At 49.5% G+C, this 18,190-nt stretch overlaps 10 protein-coding genes across 10 annotated transcripts in view; 4 read left to right on the top strand and 6 right to left on the bottom strand.

Moving 5' to 3' along the window:
- Nucleotides 1-307: 307 nt before the first annotated feature.
- Nucleotides 308-664, top strand: ASPGLDRAFT_39118 (uncharacterized protein; the record flags this gene model as incomplete). The annotated part of the gene is made up of 1 exon (XM_022545032.1): nt 308-664. The coding sequence occupies one exon, from the start codon at nt 308-310 to the stop codon at nt 662-664; it is 357 nt and encodes a 118-aa protein (XP_022397127.1).
- Nucleotides 665-3,768: 3,104 nt separating this feature from the next.
- On the bottom strand, nt 3,769-4,074 carry ASPGLDRAFT_39117 (uncharacterized protein; the record flags this gene model as incomplete). The annotated part of the gene is made up of 2 exons (XM_022545031.1): nt 3,769-3,898; nt 3,950-4,074. 2 exons carry the CDS (start codon nt 4,072-4,074, stop codon nt 3,769-3,771), a joined length of 255 nt encoding a protein of 84 aa, XP_022397126.1.
- A 99-nt stretch (nt 4,075-4,173) lies between these two features.
- Nucleotides 4,174-4,483, bottom strand: ASPGLDRAFT_873073 (uncharacterized protein). Its single transcript, XM_022550418.1, has one exon. The coding sequence runs from the start codon at nt 4,391-4,393 to the stop codon at nt 4,208-4,210; it is 186 nt and encodes a 61-aa protein (XP_022397125.1). The 5' UTR covers nt 4,394-4,483; the 3' UTR covers nt 4,174-4,207.
- On the bottom strand, nt 4,324-5,336 carry ASPGLDRAFT_873113 (uncharacterized protein). Its single transcript, XM_022550419.1, has 4 exons — nt 5,203-5,336; nt 5,002-5,134; nt 4,678-4,939; nt 4,324-4,593 (listed from the first exon to the last, which is right to left on the bottom strand). The coding sequence occupies exons 1-4, from the start codon at nt 5,238-5,240 to the stop codon at nt 4,574-4,576; spliced, it is 453 nt and encodes a 150-aa protein (XP_022397124.1). The 5' UTR covers nt 5,241-5,336; the 3' UTR covers nt 4,324-4,573.
- A 726-nt stretch (nt 5,337-6,062) lies between these two features.
- ASPGLDRAFT_29109 (DASH complex subunit DAD1) lies at nt 6,063-6,495 on the top strand (the record flags this gene model as incomplete). The annotated part of the gene is made up of 3 exons (XM_022543822.1): nt 6,063-6,140; nt 6,193-6,255; nt 6,310-6,495. The coding sequence occupies 3 exons, from the start codon at nt 6,063-6,065 to the stop codon at nt 6,493-6,495; spliced, it is 327 nt and encodes a 108-aa protein (XP_022397123.1).
- Nucleotides 6,496-6,934: 439 nt separating this feature from the next.
- ASPGLDRAFT_134904 (Rho4-like protein) lies at nt 6,935-7,925 on the bottom strand (the record flags this gene model as incomplete). Its single annotated transcript, XM_022541331.1, has 3 exons — nt 6,935-7,324; nt 7,378-7,581; nt 7,632-7,925. 3 exons carry the CDS (start codon nt 7,923-7,925, stop codon nt 6,935-6,937), a joined length of 888 nt encoding a protein of 295 aa, XP_022397122.1.
- Nucleotides 7,926-9,298: 1,373 nt separating this feature from the next.
- On the top strand, nt 9,299-11,188 carry ASPGLDRAFT_134991 (PAP2 domain protein; the record flags this gene model as incomplete). The annotated part of the gene is made up of 5 exons (XM_022541335.1): nt 9,299-9,353; nt 9,436-9,652; nt 9,736-10,491; nt 10,549-11,057; nt 11,112-11,188. 5 exons carry the CDS (start codon nt 9,299-9,301, stop codon nt 11,186-11,188), a joined length of 1,614 nt encoding a protein of 537 aa, XP_022397121.1.
- A 768-nt stretch (nt 11,189-11,956) lies between these two features.
- Nucleotides 11,957-15,292, top strand: ASPGLDRAFT_39113 (SUMO protease ULP1; the record flags this gene model as incomplete). Its single annotated transcript, XM_022545030.1, has 2 exons — nt 11,957-14,091; nt 14,152-15,292. The coding sequence occupies 2 exons, from the start codon at nt 11,957-11,959 to the stop codon at nt 15,290-15,292; spliced, it is 3,276 nt and encodes a 1,091-aa protein (XP_022397120.1).
- A 622-nt stretch (nt 15,293-15,914) lies between these two features.
- On the bottom strand, nt 15,915-17,150 carry ASPGLDRAFT_69510 (glycoside hydrolase family 16 protein; the record flags this gene model as incomplete). The annotated part of the gene is made up of 1 exon (XM_022549380.1): nt 15,915-17,150. The coding sequence occupies one exon, from the start codon at nt 17,148-17,150 to the stop codon at nt 15,915-15,917; it is 1,236 nt and encodes a 411-aa protein (XP_022397119.1).
- Nucleotides 17,151-17,199: 49 nt separating this feature from the next.
- ASPGLDRAFT_51642 (uncharacterized protein) overlaps nt 17,200-18,190 on the bottom strand; it is a 1,977-nt gene continuing 986 nt past the window's right edge. The window contains exon 4 of the mRNA XM_022547575.1: nt 17,200-18,187. Coding sequence (XP_022397118.1) covers nt 17,495-18,187 — 693 coding nt within the window. The 3' untranslated portion in view covers nt 17,200-17,494. The remainder of the gene's footprint in view (nt 18,188-18,190) is intronic.

The raw sequence follows: 18,190 nt of genomic DNA, 5'->3' as shown, positions 1-18,190 counted from the left end.
GCGCTGGAACCATGGGGCAGCCCTCAAACGCCGTTCTATTCTTATTCTGTCTAGTTCTGGGGAGTACGTACATCCAGGGTACCTCGACGTACATATACCCTGTCCCTGTCGGTCTTGGGGCCGTTGCTTATTCTTATTCTCGCCCTCATCCTCATCCTCATCCTTAGCCTTTTCAGCCCTCGACTCAGCCTGACTACACTTCCTTTTATTATCCCTCATCTTTATTCTCCATCATCTCTATTCTCAACTCTCGACACAACACACAACAATCCATACACACTGAATGAACTCTCAATAAACCAAGAAAATGTCCTCCAAATTCGTTGAAATCTTCCCCGAAGACGACAACCCCCGCGCCTCCCCCAGGCGCATCTCCTCCTTCGACGTCCGTCTCGAAGACGTCCTAGCACACCATGAGGCTTCGATAGGTTTCCGGTCACGCTCCTCCACATTCTCCTCCAGCAAAGCCAGTCTAGTCGACAAGATGCCAACCTACGCATCGTCGTCAACCATCTTCTCCTCATCAACATCCGCACCGTCAAGTTCGTCGTCGGGGTCATCAGCATCGGGGCCAACATCGGCAACATCTTCGCCCCCAAATCCGTCCTCGTCACGGTGGAAACGCCTCAGCAATACTATTCTCGGCTCGCGGCGGGCGTCGTGACTATTTGCCTTGCCTGTTATCTGCCTGCTTGCATTGTGCATACATATATATTTTTGTATATATGCGCGCGTTACGATCTGACGAGTCTATGTGTTGCTGCATAGAGACACGCATACACACATACACATACACATACACATACACATACACATACAACGCCTTCTCTATTCTTGGGAATGCCGAAAGTTTCCCAGACACACCCTCCTTTCCCACAGCTGCTGCTGCTCCTTTTCGGTTCGTTTTTGTCTTTCGGCTACGGTGATGGGAAAAGGCAAAAAGAATTCCATGGGTCACGCTCGGGTTAAACTTTGACGGATTCGAGAATGGGTTTTTGGACACGTGAGATGATTACGTTGCTTTCCTTTTGGGGGGGGGGTTTCCTTTTACTTTTTTCTTTGGTGTTGGGTGGGCGGTTTTATGTTGGATGATTCATTCCTTTGATACCCTTTTGTTGGAGTACTTGTATATACACGGCCATGGAGTACAAACAAACAATTCTTTCTATTCTTTCTACATCCCTTTCAGCTTAATCTAAATCCTCAAGCCAGACTCTTCTAGACTCAAAACTCACCACAAAGTATAGTACTCTGCACCCCATAAAGAACCCTTAGCGTACGATAGTCCCCTCACTAGTCCCTGACCCAAACTCAGCACCACCAATACCGAGTCAATCCCAGCCTACAATAATGAACCGGTGGATCCCGCAGATCCAAATCCAGGGCCCGAGTTTAGTAGTCCCCCTCGGGAGTCCACCGTCGCAAAAAATCTTGAATTGTTTGGCTGGTTGGAATTGGCGGTCACTGAGAAACTGGAAAACAGGTTTTAAATAGAATTCAGTCGTAAGTCGTTGGATGGTGTTCCGTGGTACGGAATGGATGGGTTTTTGTGTGGAAGACAGATTGATTGGATCTTCGGTTTTTGTGTGTAATAGATTACATGGATAGACCACATATGACAATACCAATACAAATACACACGCTATGCCAACCGTTGCATAGGGGTATGTATGTACTTTATGTACATCAATAGCCCTCTCCTAGTGCTACGGAGGAAAAAGCAACAATTGGCGCATGAAAGATTGTACTAGGACTATAATGTACACGGACCGTCGAGATCAACCCCCCCCCGTCGCTCCTTGGAAACGTTCCTCTCCACTATCGAGGCCACATACTGTACCTAGCACATTTTGTCCCGGTAGCCGAGTGATCCGTGAGGTTGAGGGACTACCGTGGTTTGGTCAGGAGGGCGTTGTCGGTGCTGATTGATGCTTAGGGGATGATGTGCGCTGGGAGGGGTCTAGGGTACGGAGTAGTCGATAGATTGTTTTTACTATGTAGTGCACAGGCAGATAGATAGACAGCGCTTGAATAGGATAAAATGAATTCATCGGCGTATAGTGATTTCTATACTTATAGTTAAGAGATACTACGACAATGCTTTGCATTAACACATCTTAGACGAGCGTCGAACCAACGGCCATTACTTCTCCTCTTGGTTCCGAAACGGGAAAGATTGTTCCCTATTGGCGCTTGTTATGCCACTAGGTTGCTGTTTGTGTATTCTTTGGTACGTTCAAGTTGACAGAGGGCCTGGTAGTACCCCGTAGTGTTTACTCCTGGAACATGTTGATCTGTGTTATGAGGGGCTAGGGGGGCTTTCGAGATTGCCAGCGCGAATTCGACCGAGTAAGCCAAGTAAGGAGTCGGGGATGCGTAGATAAATCGCAACGCTGAAAGAAGATACCTGATGGTTCTGAGTCTTCCGGTAGTGAGGAGTCAGCAGTTTCCCAGACAATTAGTGGATAGTTTGTCCCAGTTAACATCAAGATGATTTCAGCTTCCAACCCTAACGTATTTGGCAGCCAACGCCGTTCATTTTCGAATGGAAAATAACCAAATTACTGATGTAAAGAGCAAAAGAAGACAGAGTAGGTGAGGTCGATTCAACTTGTTGAAGTTGTGTGCTCTAATCCAATATACCCTTGCCTCCCAGATCATGAGCAGATTGCCATTTCTGACTATGACATGTCGTGGGCGAGACGATAATCGTCTCCGGTATACTTTACAGAAACAAAAGGCCATTGTCAATTGCAAGGCTTCCATCTGGGCTTCTCCTGACTTGATATCGCAGGAGGGAGATGATGGCTTCAACCCTTCAACTCGACCCTCCTGGTGCTTTAGGTTGAAGAGCACGGCGCGGAACACTACCGGTCACTTGGTTCGGTACATGGATGCGCCGTTCACTTACTCAAGGTAATGACTGTGTCGTGTAGAACGCTGACACTGACAATACTCTCAACTCAGTGCCATGAACTGTTAGGCCCCAGGACTCCTGGACCCAGTTGCCATTCTCGGCTGTCCAGTTATCGCTGATGCAGAGGAGAGTCGTTTCTCTATCCATTCTGATTTGAGTCAACGTGACCATATTTCACAATTCCAAATGGCTAGTCTCTCCTGGTTCGGATTGTCAATGGCGTCTTTGTCAGTTCGGCTTGGAATAAATTGCATTGAGTGATCAGGATGCTTGCACAATAAATCATGCTGTTGAATATCAACAGATAGAACCACAACTCTGTGCCGTATGTGAATAGCTTTTGATCTGTAAGCAAAGACTGTGCTTGATGCAAATAAGCTTCCAATGGGATATCCGCATACTTTGTTATCACCCCTGCGTGGTATTTCACCAGGGCCCGATCTCTAATAGAGGGCCCGTAGTCGCCCGGTCTTCTACAGAGACGATGATGATGGCCCTTGAGCCTTCAACCCGGTCCTCCTGCTTCGAATTGAAAGGCACAGAGCGAAATAATACTGTGCTGTACATGAATGGCTCATTCACGTACTGAAGGTATCGTGTTGTGAAGAGTACGGATGGTCCATGAGCTCGGCCGTGGATAGTGAGACACCATGCCTCTTGATCTCTTCAGCCACTCGTCATAAACTCCATAGATAGACCCAGGACTTCCCCAACCTCCTGGGCCTTTACGGATACCGCTGGATTCCCGTCGACTAGTGTTTATCGCGGCGTGGCGCCTGTTTGCCTGAGAGAAACATGTAAGCTATTGATGCCCGTTTAAAGCGAGCTATTGGAATACACTTCGCATGAGATCACTGGGATCTTCCCGAGTTGGGTTGACCCCCGGTTGCTTCCTGATCTTGTATAACAATCCCACCATCGGTGCTCGCAGAAGCCTCGTCATTGACAAGATACACAATGGAGTGGATATTTGCGGGCTTCCTATTATGGTTAGCTTACTGATATCTAAAATATTAGATGTCTGCAACGCACCAAGCAATTTGATAGTTGTTGTTGATCTGGGACAGTGTGCTGGTCAGGAGAATGCCAGAGGCGAGCCCCAAGACAATCCCTGGAAACTGGTTCCTGCTGGTCCTCGGTTGAGGAATAGTAATCATCGCTATCCGGAGTTCCCCTTTCCTGGTACCGAACTGTGTCAGGCAGAACAAGGCTCCGAGTACTGACAGCTCTGGTCAATGTTTCGAATAAGATCTGGAATGGGTTTCCGGATAAATTTGGGCTATTGGGGCTTTAAAAGCGCCTCAGCACGTCAACGCTGATTGCTCTGAACAACCGATTGAAGTCTGCGTTCTTGATTAGCTGAGAACTGATTGGATTCAAACCTAGGTTCCAGATTCCAGGTATGTGCTCCTTGTCGAAAAAGCGTGTCACCGGAAGATCTAGATAGACCACCCGTAAGGGCCGTAACTCCCTCATAAACTAATTGCGATGCTGACACATGTAACGATTTTTTGCGCATGCTCGTCATTCACTGTGGAAACTGCTTTTGTCTGGCCGCCCCGGCGAGAGTTCGCTCCATCTTCTTTCACTGATTCCGGTTTCTATAGGTTGCTGGGAAAACCCCTTGGTGATGTCCAGCGAGCAATCTTGCTCATCTCAGTACATCGCAACCTGATCTGTCGCCATTCGCGATGCATCGCTTTTAGCTACGAATTGTAAAACACCAAACAAAAATCTCAACAATTCCCGACGATCCTTACGCTCCAAAAGCTCGAATGGTTTCGAGCGGTAGTATAGCAGATCTTCCTTTATGGGTCGGCGCGAGCAGAGGCTTCTCAAGTAATGCCGAGATGCTACTATCCTACCGATACGAAGAACAGTCCGGTCCACGGTGATCACAAATCCAGTATATTGGTCGAGTTGTTGGTTATGGCTGTAAGCGAGGATAGCTTGCAGCAGGGCCTGCGGAACTTCATAGCGAGCTAGGGTCTCTCTGTCATCGGTTTTTGGTAATGTGGTAACCTAGATATGTAGCAGTTAGTATAGGAAGATAGCGGAGTGTAAGTCAAAAGAAAGGAACTGACTGGGAAGATTATGAGTGGGATACTTATAGCTCGACCTTCACAGAACCTCACATAAACACCATGGGTCCGGAGTATCCCACGTGCTAACAAAATTGGAATAGTGAAGCGTATCCTCGCGTCCGGGAAGAAGGAACTTGTTCAATGTCAGCAATTACTTTCTAACATTCATAAGGGTAAACCTTTCATAAGGGTAAAGCTTACAAATTCTCAGCAGCTTCAAACTCTGAGATAGTTGCCATAAGTCTCACAAGGAAGCTTGAGAAACTAACAAGATGTTTGGACACATCCCGTCATAGAAGGACCTGGTCAAAGTGGGCGAATAGGCGGCTGAAAAGAGTGCTGTCCGGGATATTGGGGCCCATAACGAGTTTCTCTCTGCTTGGCTGACAGAAAAACGCAACAGTCCTTTCAAAAGCTGCCATAGTAATTAGATTAGCATCCTGAATTCCTGTCCTTCATCTGGGGAAAGGCTGAATAGAGACAAACTTTGGTCGCGATCCTTGGCGAATAAACGACGATACAGCTGAGTATAGAGAGACAAACCCGTGTAGACATCTTTGGGAACATAGTCACCTGCAATGGTAGTCGCTGAAGCATTATCATACAGCTTCAATTTGACCACCTCAAGATGCCTAGGCGTCCACTTTCTGGGTGATTATAGGAGCATCAACACCTCTGTAGATGGCTTGACTGGCAAAGATCTTGCTTGAGAGGCTTCATCTTTCCGTTTGTGGCGTCGCTTTGCAGCACTATTGCCTTTGTTGGAAGTTTTCTTGCGCCTCTTCGTAGTCATTTTAGCGACTTGTTCTGCATGAACAGGCGTTGAAGAAACCCGAAGAGGAAATGATATAGACCGTAATATATTACCAAAATAGACACCATATTACAGTATCATTACACAAACATCACAAACACGTGACACACTCGTCTTATATCGTCAACAACGCCATAATCAGCGATAGAGGGTACACTAAGCCCTTAATCTATTGAATTGTATATCCAATCCTAGTATCAATTCTCTTCTTAATATATTACCTTTTTTTTCTCGAATATCAGAGAAAATGGCCTTCGACAAACGAACATCATCCCCCACCGTCTTCGAACAACAACGCGAAGAACTCGTTCGGGAAATCGCAGTAGTAAGGCCCCATTCATGTACACCTGTCTGTATCTGTATAGTAACGAATATAGGGCATGGAACAAGTTCTCCAAAACATCAACCGGCTGAATCGGAACCTGGAGAGTGTGATTGCCGTACGCACCATCCCACGTCCATATGTAACAAGATAACGAAGCTGATTAATGAAGGTCGGGAACGAGTTCGGCTCCGTCGAGGCCCTCTGGTCTCAATTCGAGAATTTCATGGGCCGTCCGGATGCCCAAGGAACAGAAGGGAACGCACCGGGCCAAGGTCAAGAGGAGGCCGGGCAGAGTCACAGCCCGAGTCACAGCCAAGATATGAGTTACGAAGAGGAGGATACGGTTACGAAATAATGAACAGTGAGAAGGGCTTGGTGTATGATTTGACATTTATTCTATGATACCAATATTCATTTCATCCATTTATCATGACATGGGTTTTTGCGCCAATAAGCCAATAAACACCTGTTCCCATGCAAGAGGGTGGCCTGCAGACCATTTCGTGATTGACATCAATAACACATGAGACAAGGAAGGGGTCATAACAGGGTAAATATGTAATAGAGGGGGAAATCTGGGAAAAAGGAAAAAAAAAAAAAAAAAGACATAAATCAGAAAACCACCTCAACCGGCATGTCAGACAGGAATGAGCTTGCGTCAACCTCTCGCGTATCAAATCTAGTTGGCAAGCGGGCCGTCAAAGCAACCAGGCTTCGATTCGGCCAATCGGGGAATCAAAGGAAAAGAAAAACAAATAGGCGGAAACAAGAAAAGAGACGAGAAGAAGAACGCATCACAGAATCTTGCAAGAGCGCTTCTTGATTTTCTTGCCTCCCATTCCTCCTCCACTACTACCACCGGCACTAGTACTACTGCCGCCGCCAGTCTTTCCAGTAGTAGTCGCACTAGGACGGCTGTTCGATGCCCACTGTTCCTCTTGCGAGACGGCTGTGTGCACCGCAAGAGCAAAGACCTCGTCCACTCCACGCATCTCCTTACTGCTGCATTCGATGTAGGAGGCGTTCATTCTTCGAGCCACTGTCTCGCCCTGTTCTGGAGTCACGGGGGTCAAGCCTTGGGTTTTGAGAAGCTCAATGCATGTTCGCTTGCCGCGCAGGTCCGACTTCAAACCGACCAGGATAATGGGTGTTGTAGGACAGAAATGAAGGACCTCAGGATACCACTACACATCGTTAGCGTCATACTACCAGTCGAGTAGTATGGAATGATAATCACCTTGTCAATGACATTCTCTAGCGATGCCGGACAGTCAATGGCAAAGCAAACAAACAACAGATCCGTCTCGGGATATGACAATGGACGCAACCGGTCATATTCTTCCTGTCCAGCTGTATCCCATAGAGCCAATTCGACTGTCTTTCCCGATGGCCGATGAGCAGTCTGGGTGATGTAATTTTCGAAGACGGTAGGGACGTATTTCTGCGACACGTTAACCCCGCACCTATCGCCTTGATTTATATGTGCCATACCTCTGGAAAGTACCCTTGCGAATAGCTGATCAACAAACAAGTCTTGCCGCAACCTCCATCTCCCACGACGACGAACTTCTTCGAATAGGCAGGTGGCTGGGTCAGATTGGTCGCCTCGGACATCCTTCCACTCGACGCAATGCTGGTATCTGTGCTGACGGTTCCGTTGCTGACTCTCACGCTCTGGCTGCGGACTCGACTGTGGCGCGGGACTGATGCAGGAGGAGGGGTGGCTGTAAGGGACTGACGTTGCGAGGTCGTGTATAATTGGTCGTCGTACATCTGGCCTGACATGCTGGCGGGAGAACTCGTCGCTTGGTTGGCTGGTTTCTGGCCCGATTCGCAGGCGGATTGTCGGTCTGAATTGTTTCTTGTAGAATGTTTTTTTCAATTCAGAATATGAAGAAGTAGAACTGTTTCCCAGATAGGGAACAGTAGATCGGGGAATAACGTGCAGGTCGTTATTGGAGGGTATGCGACAGATCAACCGTGGTTCGAGGGACGGAAGGGGAGATTCGGCTATCGATTATTATCACCAGTCGGTTCCAGATGAAGAATGCAATTAAAGTAGAGGCTGAGTAAAGCACGGTGTAAGGGAAAGAGAAAGAACCAAGAGATTCCAAAGAGAAAGAGAGAGAGAGAGAGAGAGAGAAGTGTCTTTGATAGTTGCCATTCAGTATGTTTACGGGCTGCCATGGCAACCGCCGATGACGCTTCCGGATATTTTTAGTCCTGCCACTCCCAGCTTCCAACAACCCGATTTGGTTTCTTATTTACTACGAGACAGACGCCCTGAGAATCCTCAACCCTGATCTAAAGACGCGATTCGGTTAGTGTCTGGTGTGTTTCTCCATAATCCAATCTGGACCTCAGCCAACCATCGTGGATGGTGCTTCATCTATCCTCGACGGCGGGCCTTTTTCTGACAGTCCGGATGAGCCATTTCTGTTGCTGCTCCACAATTCAGCTGGCCTGGTTACGGGTGGATTGGCGAGATAAATTAATGCAGTGTTGTTTGGTACTCGAAGTACTTGTACTTTGACTAGCCTGGACAATTGCTTTGTAGAGGCTCTTACATCGGTGCTCAATTGACCAATGAGGGTGCGGAGAATTATACACTGTACAGAGATTAGAGATAGAATAGCCGACCAAGCAGAATGAAGTAGACTACAATAAGCTTGTTATGAGACAAGTCGTTGTTTCAATGCACCAAGTGCTGAAGAACCATACTATGGCCGACATGGGCGTTCTGCGCATGACTCTTCTGGGTCAAACATACTGAAACGCTGTCACAAGGATGAATTAGGATAACTTACTCCAGAGTACTGTCTTCTAAGTACTCCGTACCCCATATTCTTTCTACGGAGTACGACTACTCTATCGTCGATCGTCGTCGTGCAAACATGTCGTATTCGTATAGCTGACTAAGCACACTATAGGGGCCGCAAAGAAAAGCCCGATATGATATTCGTTCCTCGGTCCCTCTATATCTTCGACGGCGCGCTTTTACTCAGCTGCTTCGGTACGATTTTTCTGTTAATTGCCTCGATGGCCCCTCGTGCGCCATAGAACGACTCCGTCCTTCGCCTTAACTACGCTGCAACTCTATGGGGGAGACCGCAATTTTCGCATCGTTCTGATATCCACGGCCTCGGCGTTTTACCAATATGGCTCAGGGGACAAACGGCCAGCCAGATGCCGGGCTGAGAAGCCTCGATCATTGTACGCAATGACTCCTTTCTATGTTTGTTGCAACATTGCTATAGATGTGAATTATATGCTGACGCGACGACAACGACAACAGACCGCTACCAGCTGCCGTCCTGGCGTTATTGGCCCCGACAGAAACTCCTTCCTCTCGTGCGCTATGAAACGCCCTACCTGGCATGGTTCCAGGAAAGAGTCCGGACGCCGTCGCTAGATTCCTATTTCGCCTTCACTGCAAATCTCGGCACCCATACCTTTTTCATGATATTCTTGCCGATATTGATTTGGAGCGGTCAAATAACCATGGGTCGAGGGTAGGTGTTGCTCTGGAAGAAAAAAAAAAACCGGATATAGAGCGGTTATGCGACGGTCAGCGACTAACGTTTGCCTGCAATAGGCTGGTACACATGTTGGCTTCGGGTGTTTTCTTCAGCGGTTTCGTGAAGGATCTACTATGTCTTCCGCGGCCGTTATCACCCCCGCTTCAGCGCATCACCATGTCCGGCTCTGCCGCTTTGGAATACGGCTTCCCTTCGACGCACTCGACAAATGCGGTCTCGGTTGCGGTATACTGTCTCGGATTGCTTAATTCGCCCGAGTCGACCCTGGGCCCGCGTCTGAACTTGGCGCTCCAGGCCCTGACGTGGGTCTACGTGGCCTCCGTGGTGCTTGGCCGCTTGTACTGCGGTATGCATGGTTTCTTTGATGTGATTATTGGGTGCCTGCTGGGTGCCTTGATTGGGTTTATTCAATTCGCATACGAGCCGTTTTTTGAAGAATCGTTAGCCTCGGCAACTGGCTTGCAGGTCTTGTTGCTAGTACTTGTGATTCTGGCTCTGGTTCGTATCCACCCCGAACCCGCAGATGACTGCCCATGCTTCGATGATAGCGTGGCTTTTGCAGGGGTCATGCTGGGCATTGAAGTGGCTTATTGGCATTCTGCACGATCCGGCATCTTATGGGCCGATCCTTCGTATGAGTATGAAGACTCGGGCTCAATCAAGACTGTCTTGCGCATGATCCTCGGCGTGGTACTCATATTCGCATGGAAAGAAATTATGAAGCCCTTTTTGCTGCGCATTCTCCCTCCCGTCTTCCGAGGGCTAGAGAAACTGGGTCTCATTCTTCCCCGAAGATTCTTCACCAACGCCTCGTACGTTTTACTCTTTATAACCATTCCATCTTGTGATTGTATACTAACGCGCCCAAGACAATATTCCACGGTCCCCGCACAGCTCACGGATGACGAAGTACTTCCAAACTTCTCGGAAATCCCATCCATTCTTACAAATATCAGCCAAGCTCGACGACGGGCTGTGTCTGTCGGTCCGCAATCCGAGGCTGATGCATACGAAACCCTAGCGTATCGCGAGAAGCGCCGACGGGAAAGCCGTTCAGGTGGTAACCGACCATCACCTGTGTTGGAAGAAGCGGACAGCAGGCATGGAGTTTCCGCAGCAGTGGACGGACGGCAACCTTCGCTAGCGCGCAGAGCGACCAAACTGAATGACTATGAGAATATGATGGGAACAGGTACTCCTCGCTACAATAGCCCTCATGATCCCGGGACCGATGGGGACCGGACTGACCGCTCATCCCCGCCCGTGCCGTTTCCACCCTACGAAGAGCCACCGGATGAGGCCGAAATGTTTCGGCAGATTAAGCGACCGCGTGTGCGGTACGATGTGGAGGTGATCACCAAACTGATAGTATATTCTGGTGAGTGACTTGACGGATACTAGCACCATGGGAATTTTCTAATAGCTATTCTAGGCATTGCCGCGCTTGCTGTCGAGGGAGCACCCCTTGTGTTCGAACTGGTGGGCTTGGGTATGGTCAAAGCAAAATAATGCAGTATGACTCAACAGAGAAGGTCCATTGGAAGAATCAGCAACTTTTTATTTCGATTCTTTGTCCAGCTGGCTGGACTGGTGAATTATTATTGGGACATATTTTGCTAGATATTGGCAGGGAAAGAAAGTCATGTATCTAACGATTTTAGAGTTGAGTTACGGAAGATTGATCCTTGGGGAGACAAACATCCTTGTCGATAGCTTGAAAATTAGCTAGCTGGCTTTAACAAAAAGAAACAAATAGTAATAATAGCTGTAATAATATAAATCTGTGCTCTGTAAGGTACCATGTGCTGACAGCAACAGCCGCGCGGCAATAGACGCGGCAGATCCCGCGCGGTTATCTCCAGCTTTCTTTGGCTTCAATTTTCCCCGTCGCATATTAATTCCCCAGCTTCATCATCTCTGCCCCTCGGGAGGCCTGCCACCATCCACGCCCAATTGATCTTTCATTTCTCGAATATAATCAGCGCATTTACTGCGACTTCCGGCCACGAACCGTACAACTCGCAGACCATGCCAATTACGCGTGACTGTGCCTTCCCGATTCGGCTGTTTTGATTTCGCCTCCAACTCATTCACCAAGCTTGTCTACGTCCCCCTCATACCTGACAACTTCGCTATCCTCCTCGTTGTTATTGACATTCTTACTTGCCTTTTTGTCACGTTTACAACGACCCGGACAATTTTCCTCCTTCACCGACCGACCTCTTTACAACTGCAGCAAGCTCTTTGTTTGGACAATATTCCGTCAATACTGGCATCATGACTGGCATCGCTGCGACCCAGCAGCTAGAAATGGAGGACGAGGTTATGAAAGACGTCGCTTTGCTGTCCCCCGATGCCCCGCGTCTGGATCCTGCTCTCGTTTATTCACCCGGCGATCCCATGGACATCAGTCCGATGCCCGCCGCAAACCACCAGCGCCAGCCCGTCTTCGAGCAGCAGCCTTCTCAAAATGGCTCACAGCGTGTCGAGCAAACCGCAAATAAGACCTTCAAAAATCCTCCTCAGCCCTCTTTTACGAATGACCACCCTGTTCTGAGCCCCACCGCTGGTTACGTCAAGCCTGATGGCAACAACAATAACAACAAACCCTCATCGGGGTTACCGAACCGCAGAACTATCTTCCAACCCCATCGTTTCTCCCCAAAAAATCGTGCTTCTGTTAAACAGGGCCACTTGAAGCGTCTCCCGTTGGCCATGCAGGCGAAGCTCGGTACTCCTTACAAGCCCGCCTTGGTTGGCATGAATCGCAACATCCGAACTTTGCCCTCGTCGTCTAACCCTCAGCCTGGCATTCAGTCGAATAACAATCACTTTACCTTAAATGGATATCCTTCGCTGGATCTCAATCATGTTCACGATCGTCCGACTCTCGACCCCCCTGTCAATCGGCAATTGTTCAAACCTGCTGCTCCTATACCCGCACCTACGAACTCGGCGACCGGTCCCGCTAGTGACGAGACTGTTACGAAGCCCACTTCCGAGCACACTACTACTGCCGCTTCTAAACAAGCTGTTAGCGAAGATCCTCGTGAGACCACCAGCGGATTTTCCCTGCAACGCACACCCCTCATTAAAGGGAAATTGAACGACATCGATATCGATCGCCCCGCGACTTACGTTAGCCCTAAGTACCGCAAACTAAGCCAACGTGGCTCGGACTCCGCTACTACTTCGCCCGCTCATGACTCTCAACAAACAACCTCTGCCCAAGACAAGAGTCGCCCCAACCTTTCTAAACAGCCAACCCTTGCACCCATTACTTCTAATCTGATCTCACCTTTCAAACCCAACCTTTCGATCAACAAGATTTCACCCACGGGAAGGACAGACGATTCCAAGCACACTGAAGCTTGGAATGACATGTTAGAGCTCCAGGACGCTCTCCGGAATCAGGGTATTGCCCCGGAAAACCCACCCCACCAAGACCCCATCAACGAACCCCCCAAACCTTGTCATCATCGTATGCCGGGTAGCTGGCCGGAAGACTCCCTTGACTTCCCCGAGCCTACCAGAGATGAACCCCATCTTTTTACTCAAGACCCGAATCTCTCAGGAGACCATGGTTCGCTGATGCACAGTACTCTAGTTACTTCACCGGAACTGGTTTCCAAAACACAAGAACCAGTCAATTCGACCTCTACGCCGGAGTCCCAGGCCCCTTCAGCCTCTTCTCAGGATGCCACGACTATTCAGGCGCAAAACTCAGAGGCTGGCCAAGATGAACAAGCAAAGGACGACCCTTCCAATCCTTCGTTTTCCTGGAGTAACCAACTCTGGGGAGCCACGCAGAGCGTTGTCGCCACTGCCATTGCTCTTGCTGACACTTTCAAACGACGTGCCACCGCTCTCTTTGAAGAACCTCGTCCCGCCTCTCGTCGGACTAGCCATACCACTACCTCGAGCTCCCCGACCAGAGCAAATTTGCGTATGCTTCCAGAAGACCAGCGTCGACGTTTGAAAAGCAACCAGTGGCGCATAGACAGAGGCTTTCCGACTGTGCAGGACTATCCATTTCCCGAATTATCTCTTGATGCGCCCCAATCCCCGGCTACAATCGATGCATTGCCAGAAGATGAAACTCCTCCAAAGCCAGTTATTCCAGACGCCAAGAAATCAATCAGTAGCGACGAGCCTTCTCGCAAACGTGGCGTTCCTCCGGTGACAGACGGCAGGCGCCAAAGTGTTAATTCCGGGATCAATAAGAGGCCCACGTTCCAGGCATTGAGTCCGAATATGAAACGACGAATGCATATGCGCCCTGGAAAACGGAAAATTGCACGCACCCGACTAGACCGCTCATTGGTACATGCTGTCCAATCTGGTAAATGGACTCCGGACGATCTACCCACAAAGCCGAAAGGACTCGTCGCCCCAGTGCAGGATCGTAAAAGGTTAGCTCATATCGAATCCGTCAAAACCCAAAAGGAACGTTCACTAATACCAATTCTTAGGAGGCCGGGACTCGCCGCGACTGAAGCCGCCCGCCAGAAACGAGCTGCGCCAAAGAAAGTGCGATTTGTACTTCAGTCTGCCCCCCCAGACGACGATCCGGCTCTCGTGGGCCACCACTTGCATCCTGGGCTTACGAAAACATTGGTTGAAGAGGAAAAGGAAAACGAACCTTCGAAACACATCGAGGAAGAAACTGAAGCTCCTGATCCTGGTTTACGCTCGTGGCTCCAATCCGATTTTCCATTTGGAAGACCTGTGTCTGCTGTTCAGCTGTTTGCTCCCGGTGCCAAACTTCCCCAGGGCCGTAGCGAATCTATCTTTGCAGCCGAATGGCGCAAAATTCAAGAGGAAGAAAAGGCCAAGCAAGTCCCCGCCCGGATTCGTCCCGAGGGGCCTGCCGTTCGACCTCTTCCACCGAAATGGGAGGCTCGATTGGCAGAAGCCAAGGCGTCTCCGGACAATCGGCAGATTGCCACAACTTTATCCGGAGACCCTTTGACCAAGAGGGACCTCGCCACCTGCTACACGCCTGCGAGGTGGCTCAACGACGAGGTCATCAACGCATACCTCGCTGTCCTCATCGACTACCTCCGACGGGCTAATGGCAACGCGGGACGCCACGACAAGCCGAAGTTCCATGCTTTCAACACGTTTTTCTTTTCGAACCTAAGGGATAAAGGCTACTCATCCGTCAGTCGGTGGGCGAAGCGGGCGAAGATCGGGGGAGAAGCCCTGCTTGAAGTCGACACGGTGTACATCCCCGTGCACAACAGCGCTCATTGGACTTTGATGGTCGTCAAGCCGACCGAGAAATCCATCGAGTACTTTGACTCGCTGGGTTCCGCTTCGCCTCGTCATGTGGCTATAGTCAAGGACTGGCTGCGAGGAGAGCTTTCGGCCCGGTATGTCGAAGAGGAGTGGTCGGTGGTCCCCACCGTCTCCCCCCAGCAAGACAATGGGAGCGACTGCGGTGTGTTCCTATTGTCAACGGCGAAGGCCGTTTCTGTCGGAATTGAGCCGTTGTCCTACGGGGCGAGAGACATCCCGCTTTTGCGGCGGAAGATTGTGGCCGAGCTGATGGCTGGTGGTCTTGACGGGGACTTTAAGCCCGAGGGAGAGACCGATGAGGTGTTGATGTGAGCTCATAAAAAGAAAGAAAAGAAAGGAGTGGAAACAATCCGCGAACGATCAAGAAGAAAAAGAAGTTCTGTTTGGGTTAATCTAAATTCTGCATTTTACCCTTGTCTGTTGTCTGTTGGAGTCGCGAGGTTGAACATTTGACGGTGATATGATTTGCATGGTGCGTGGATTTACATACATTTATACACATCGAGGGAGCATCGGGATAGCATTTACAGGAATAGGCGTTTATATGTGTTGTTCGTGTTGTTTCTGCTGGATGGTGCATGTGCTGTTTGATATTTGATACTTGATACCTGATATACTTAACTTGATACCCCGTCAGTCGAGCTCTCGACATGAGCATTGCAATCTTTCGGCATTTACATCCTGATTTTCTTATATTTGCATGTATCTCGGAGTCTGTATTCTGTTTGTATTTAGATAGAGCCACTTTTTTGTTGGTTACAACCTTGTCCGGATATATGGTACAATCGTGGCAGACTTGAATATAACTTGATTGAAAGAGAGCACATATGTTTCGTAATTCAAATAATGATTATAAAGCTAAGCATCTTTAACTAAAATAACCAGGATCACGGAAGGGTGGCCTCAGACAGTAGACAAGAGACGGCGCTTGAATCTACCAAACGTTGTCCAACCAGCATGGTCTGCGACATTTCTCGTCATCGTCCTCTTCTTGCTTCTTTTTCTTCCTCTCCTCGCCAGAGATGTTTGCTTTCCCTGGATCGCCGTTTGACGCATCTCTGGACCGACCTGACACGTTATAGGCCAACTGGATCCATTCGATGCCCATAAACACGCTCTCACCAACCTTCATATCACCAGTCCAATCCCCGCCATCACTCCAGAGGTTGATAACCAGCGTACTCGGCAAATCGGGGACCTTATACGTCTTGGAGCTGTGCATGCGATCATCAACGTACCAGACGGAGAGGTTAGAGAACCAATCCAGCCTATGCGTGGCCCACTCAGTCCACGGCGTCTGGACAGCAGCGATAGTACTGGCGCCGGGGATAGTCTCATCCGTTTCCCAGTCGTAGTCTGGTTGGTTGGCGTAGTGGATGATATTGGATGGGTCCTTGGTTAAGATCTCGATATCCGACTCCCCGCCTGAGGGGTTGATGGTGAAGATACCGGCGCAGGCACCCTTTGGCGGTTCACCTGGGGCCATGGGATTGGTGGTATTGTGATTCGCATGATTCCATCCCAGTTCGTCGTTGGCAAGACGGCCGTAAGGTAGCATGCGGAGACGGATACGGAGCGAGCAGCGGAATACATTCGTAAGACGGTTCTCGAGCTCAGCGGCTGAGTTGTACTTGTCAAGACGCGTGGTGCGGAGCACGAGATAGGTATTTCCAAACTCAGTGGTCGAATTGGTATCATTGCCCTTGTGAAGCGGATCTTGGGCGAAGAAGATGTTGTTAACGGAGTTGAGGATTGGCACGGGCTTCTGAGAGGTAGATCGACGATTCCAGTTCTGCGTCTTCCAATCCGCTGCAAAATGGGATCTCGACAGTGGCACCGCGTTGGCTCCGAATATGCTGTCAGTCGCCATCACCGTCTCATCTTTCACATCGCCATCGATGCTATCATCAGGGATGGCGATATTTGCGGGTGATTCTGGTTTGGTTGGCGTGATATCGCGAGGGATGGGAGCATGTCGGAAATCCCAGAGTTGGTAATGCTGGAAGTATCCTTGATCCTGGCCGGAGACTAGGTAGCAGTCGCAGTGGGGGTGCTTGTGGTTCTCAGCCGTGGCGGGTAAAATTGGAGAAGAGTCATCTTCGGGGATGGTTTGCGATAGGATGGGGACCACATAGGTGAGGAATTTGAGCAGTAAGATGAGTGTCTTCATGGCTGCAACTGAGCTGCGTCGCTCGAGGGATTGGCGGGAGAGGTGAAGTTGAGAGCTAGGAAAGATGGGTGCGAATACGGATCTGAAAAGAGAAAGGCGGACGCTGGGAAGGTTATGACATGGATGGAATAGGAAGGTGCAGCTGTATGCCTGTTTTGGAAAGAGCAGACCGAATAGGTCATAATAGGCAAGAACGGACCCGGCGGTACAGTGATATAGGTAGACTGCGATGAAGCAAAGTAGGATGCATGGTCCAGTTGGGTTCTAGGAAGAGATTAGGGCTATCATAGACTAAATCCGCGCATCTTGAGGTCATTTCTATAAGATTTAGAAGGCGCGGTAACTTATGGCTCTGCAGCTGGGTCAGGTTCGAATAGGTCCTGTTTCAGGACCTCGAGGACTTTCTTTTCATCCACCTGTGCCAGATCAACCGAGGGCATTGAATCATCGATTCCTTGTGCGCCCTCTCCGTCCAGACCACCAAATTCTCCGTCCTCCCCCGGTTTTTCAGTTTGTATGTACTCTTCTTCCAAACGGAACAATGCGTTCTCCTTGTTTGTCGCACGCAATGCGTCTGGTGAATCCGGTAGCACGTAGATGGTGGGAAATTCGAGGACTGTCCGCTTGTGTAAAGCCGAGATAAAGGTTGCGACTGGAGGTAGGGGGATCAGGACGGGCTGTTTGGTGGCAGTTCGTGGACGGTGAAGGTAGAAGTAAACATCCCGGTGAGGGATTATTTCGCTTTCTTGTGAGTCTGACGGGAAGGGATCCGAGGGTTCAGGATATGTCTTGCTTTGTTCTGGCTGCGTTTCGTCTTGCTTTGGTTGAACTGGCTGCTCCTGTTCGGCGGGTTGGAAATTCGTCTCTGTTGTTGGCCGTGGTTCTGATTCGGTTTGCGGTTGCTGGTTGTCGTCCTGCTTTTGCTCCTGCTCTTGCGCCTGCTCCTGCTCTTGCGCCTGCTCCTGCTCTTGCGCCTGCTCCTGCTCTTGCACCTGCTCCTGCTCTTGCACCTGCTCCTGCTCTTGCACCTGCTCCTGCTC

This window comes from Aspergillus glaucus (assembly GCF_001890805.1).
Source record: "Aspergillus glaucus CBS 516.65 unplaced genomic scaffold ASPGLscaffold_24, whole genome shotgun sequence".
Classification (NCBI taxonomy): Eukaryota; Fungi; Ascomycota; class Eurotiomycetes; order Eurotiales; family Aspergillaceae; genus Aspergillus; species Aspergillus glaucus.
The sequence above is the reverse complement of the archived record's forward strand: the minus strand, read 5'-3'. Positions and strand labels throughout refer to the sequence as shown.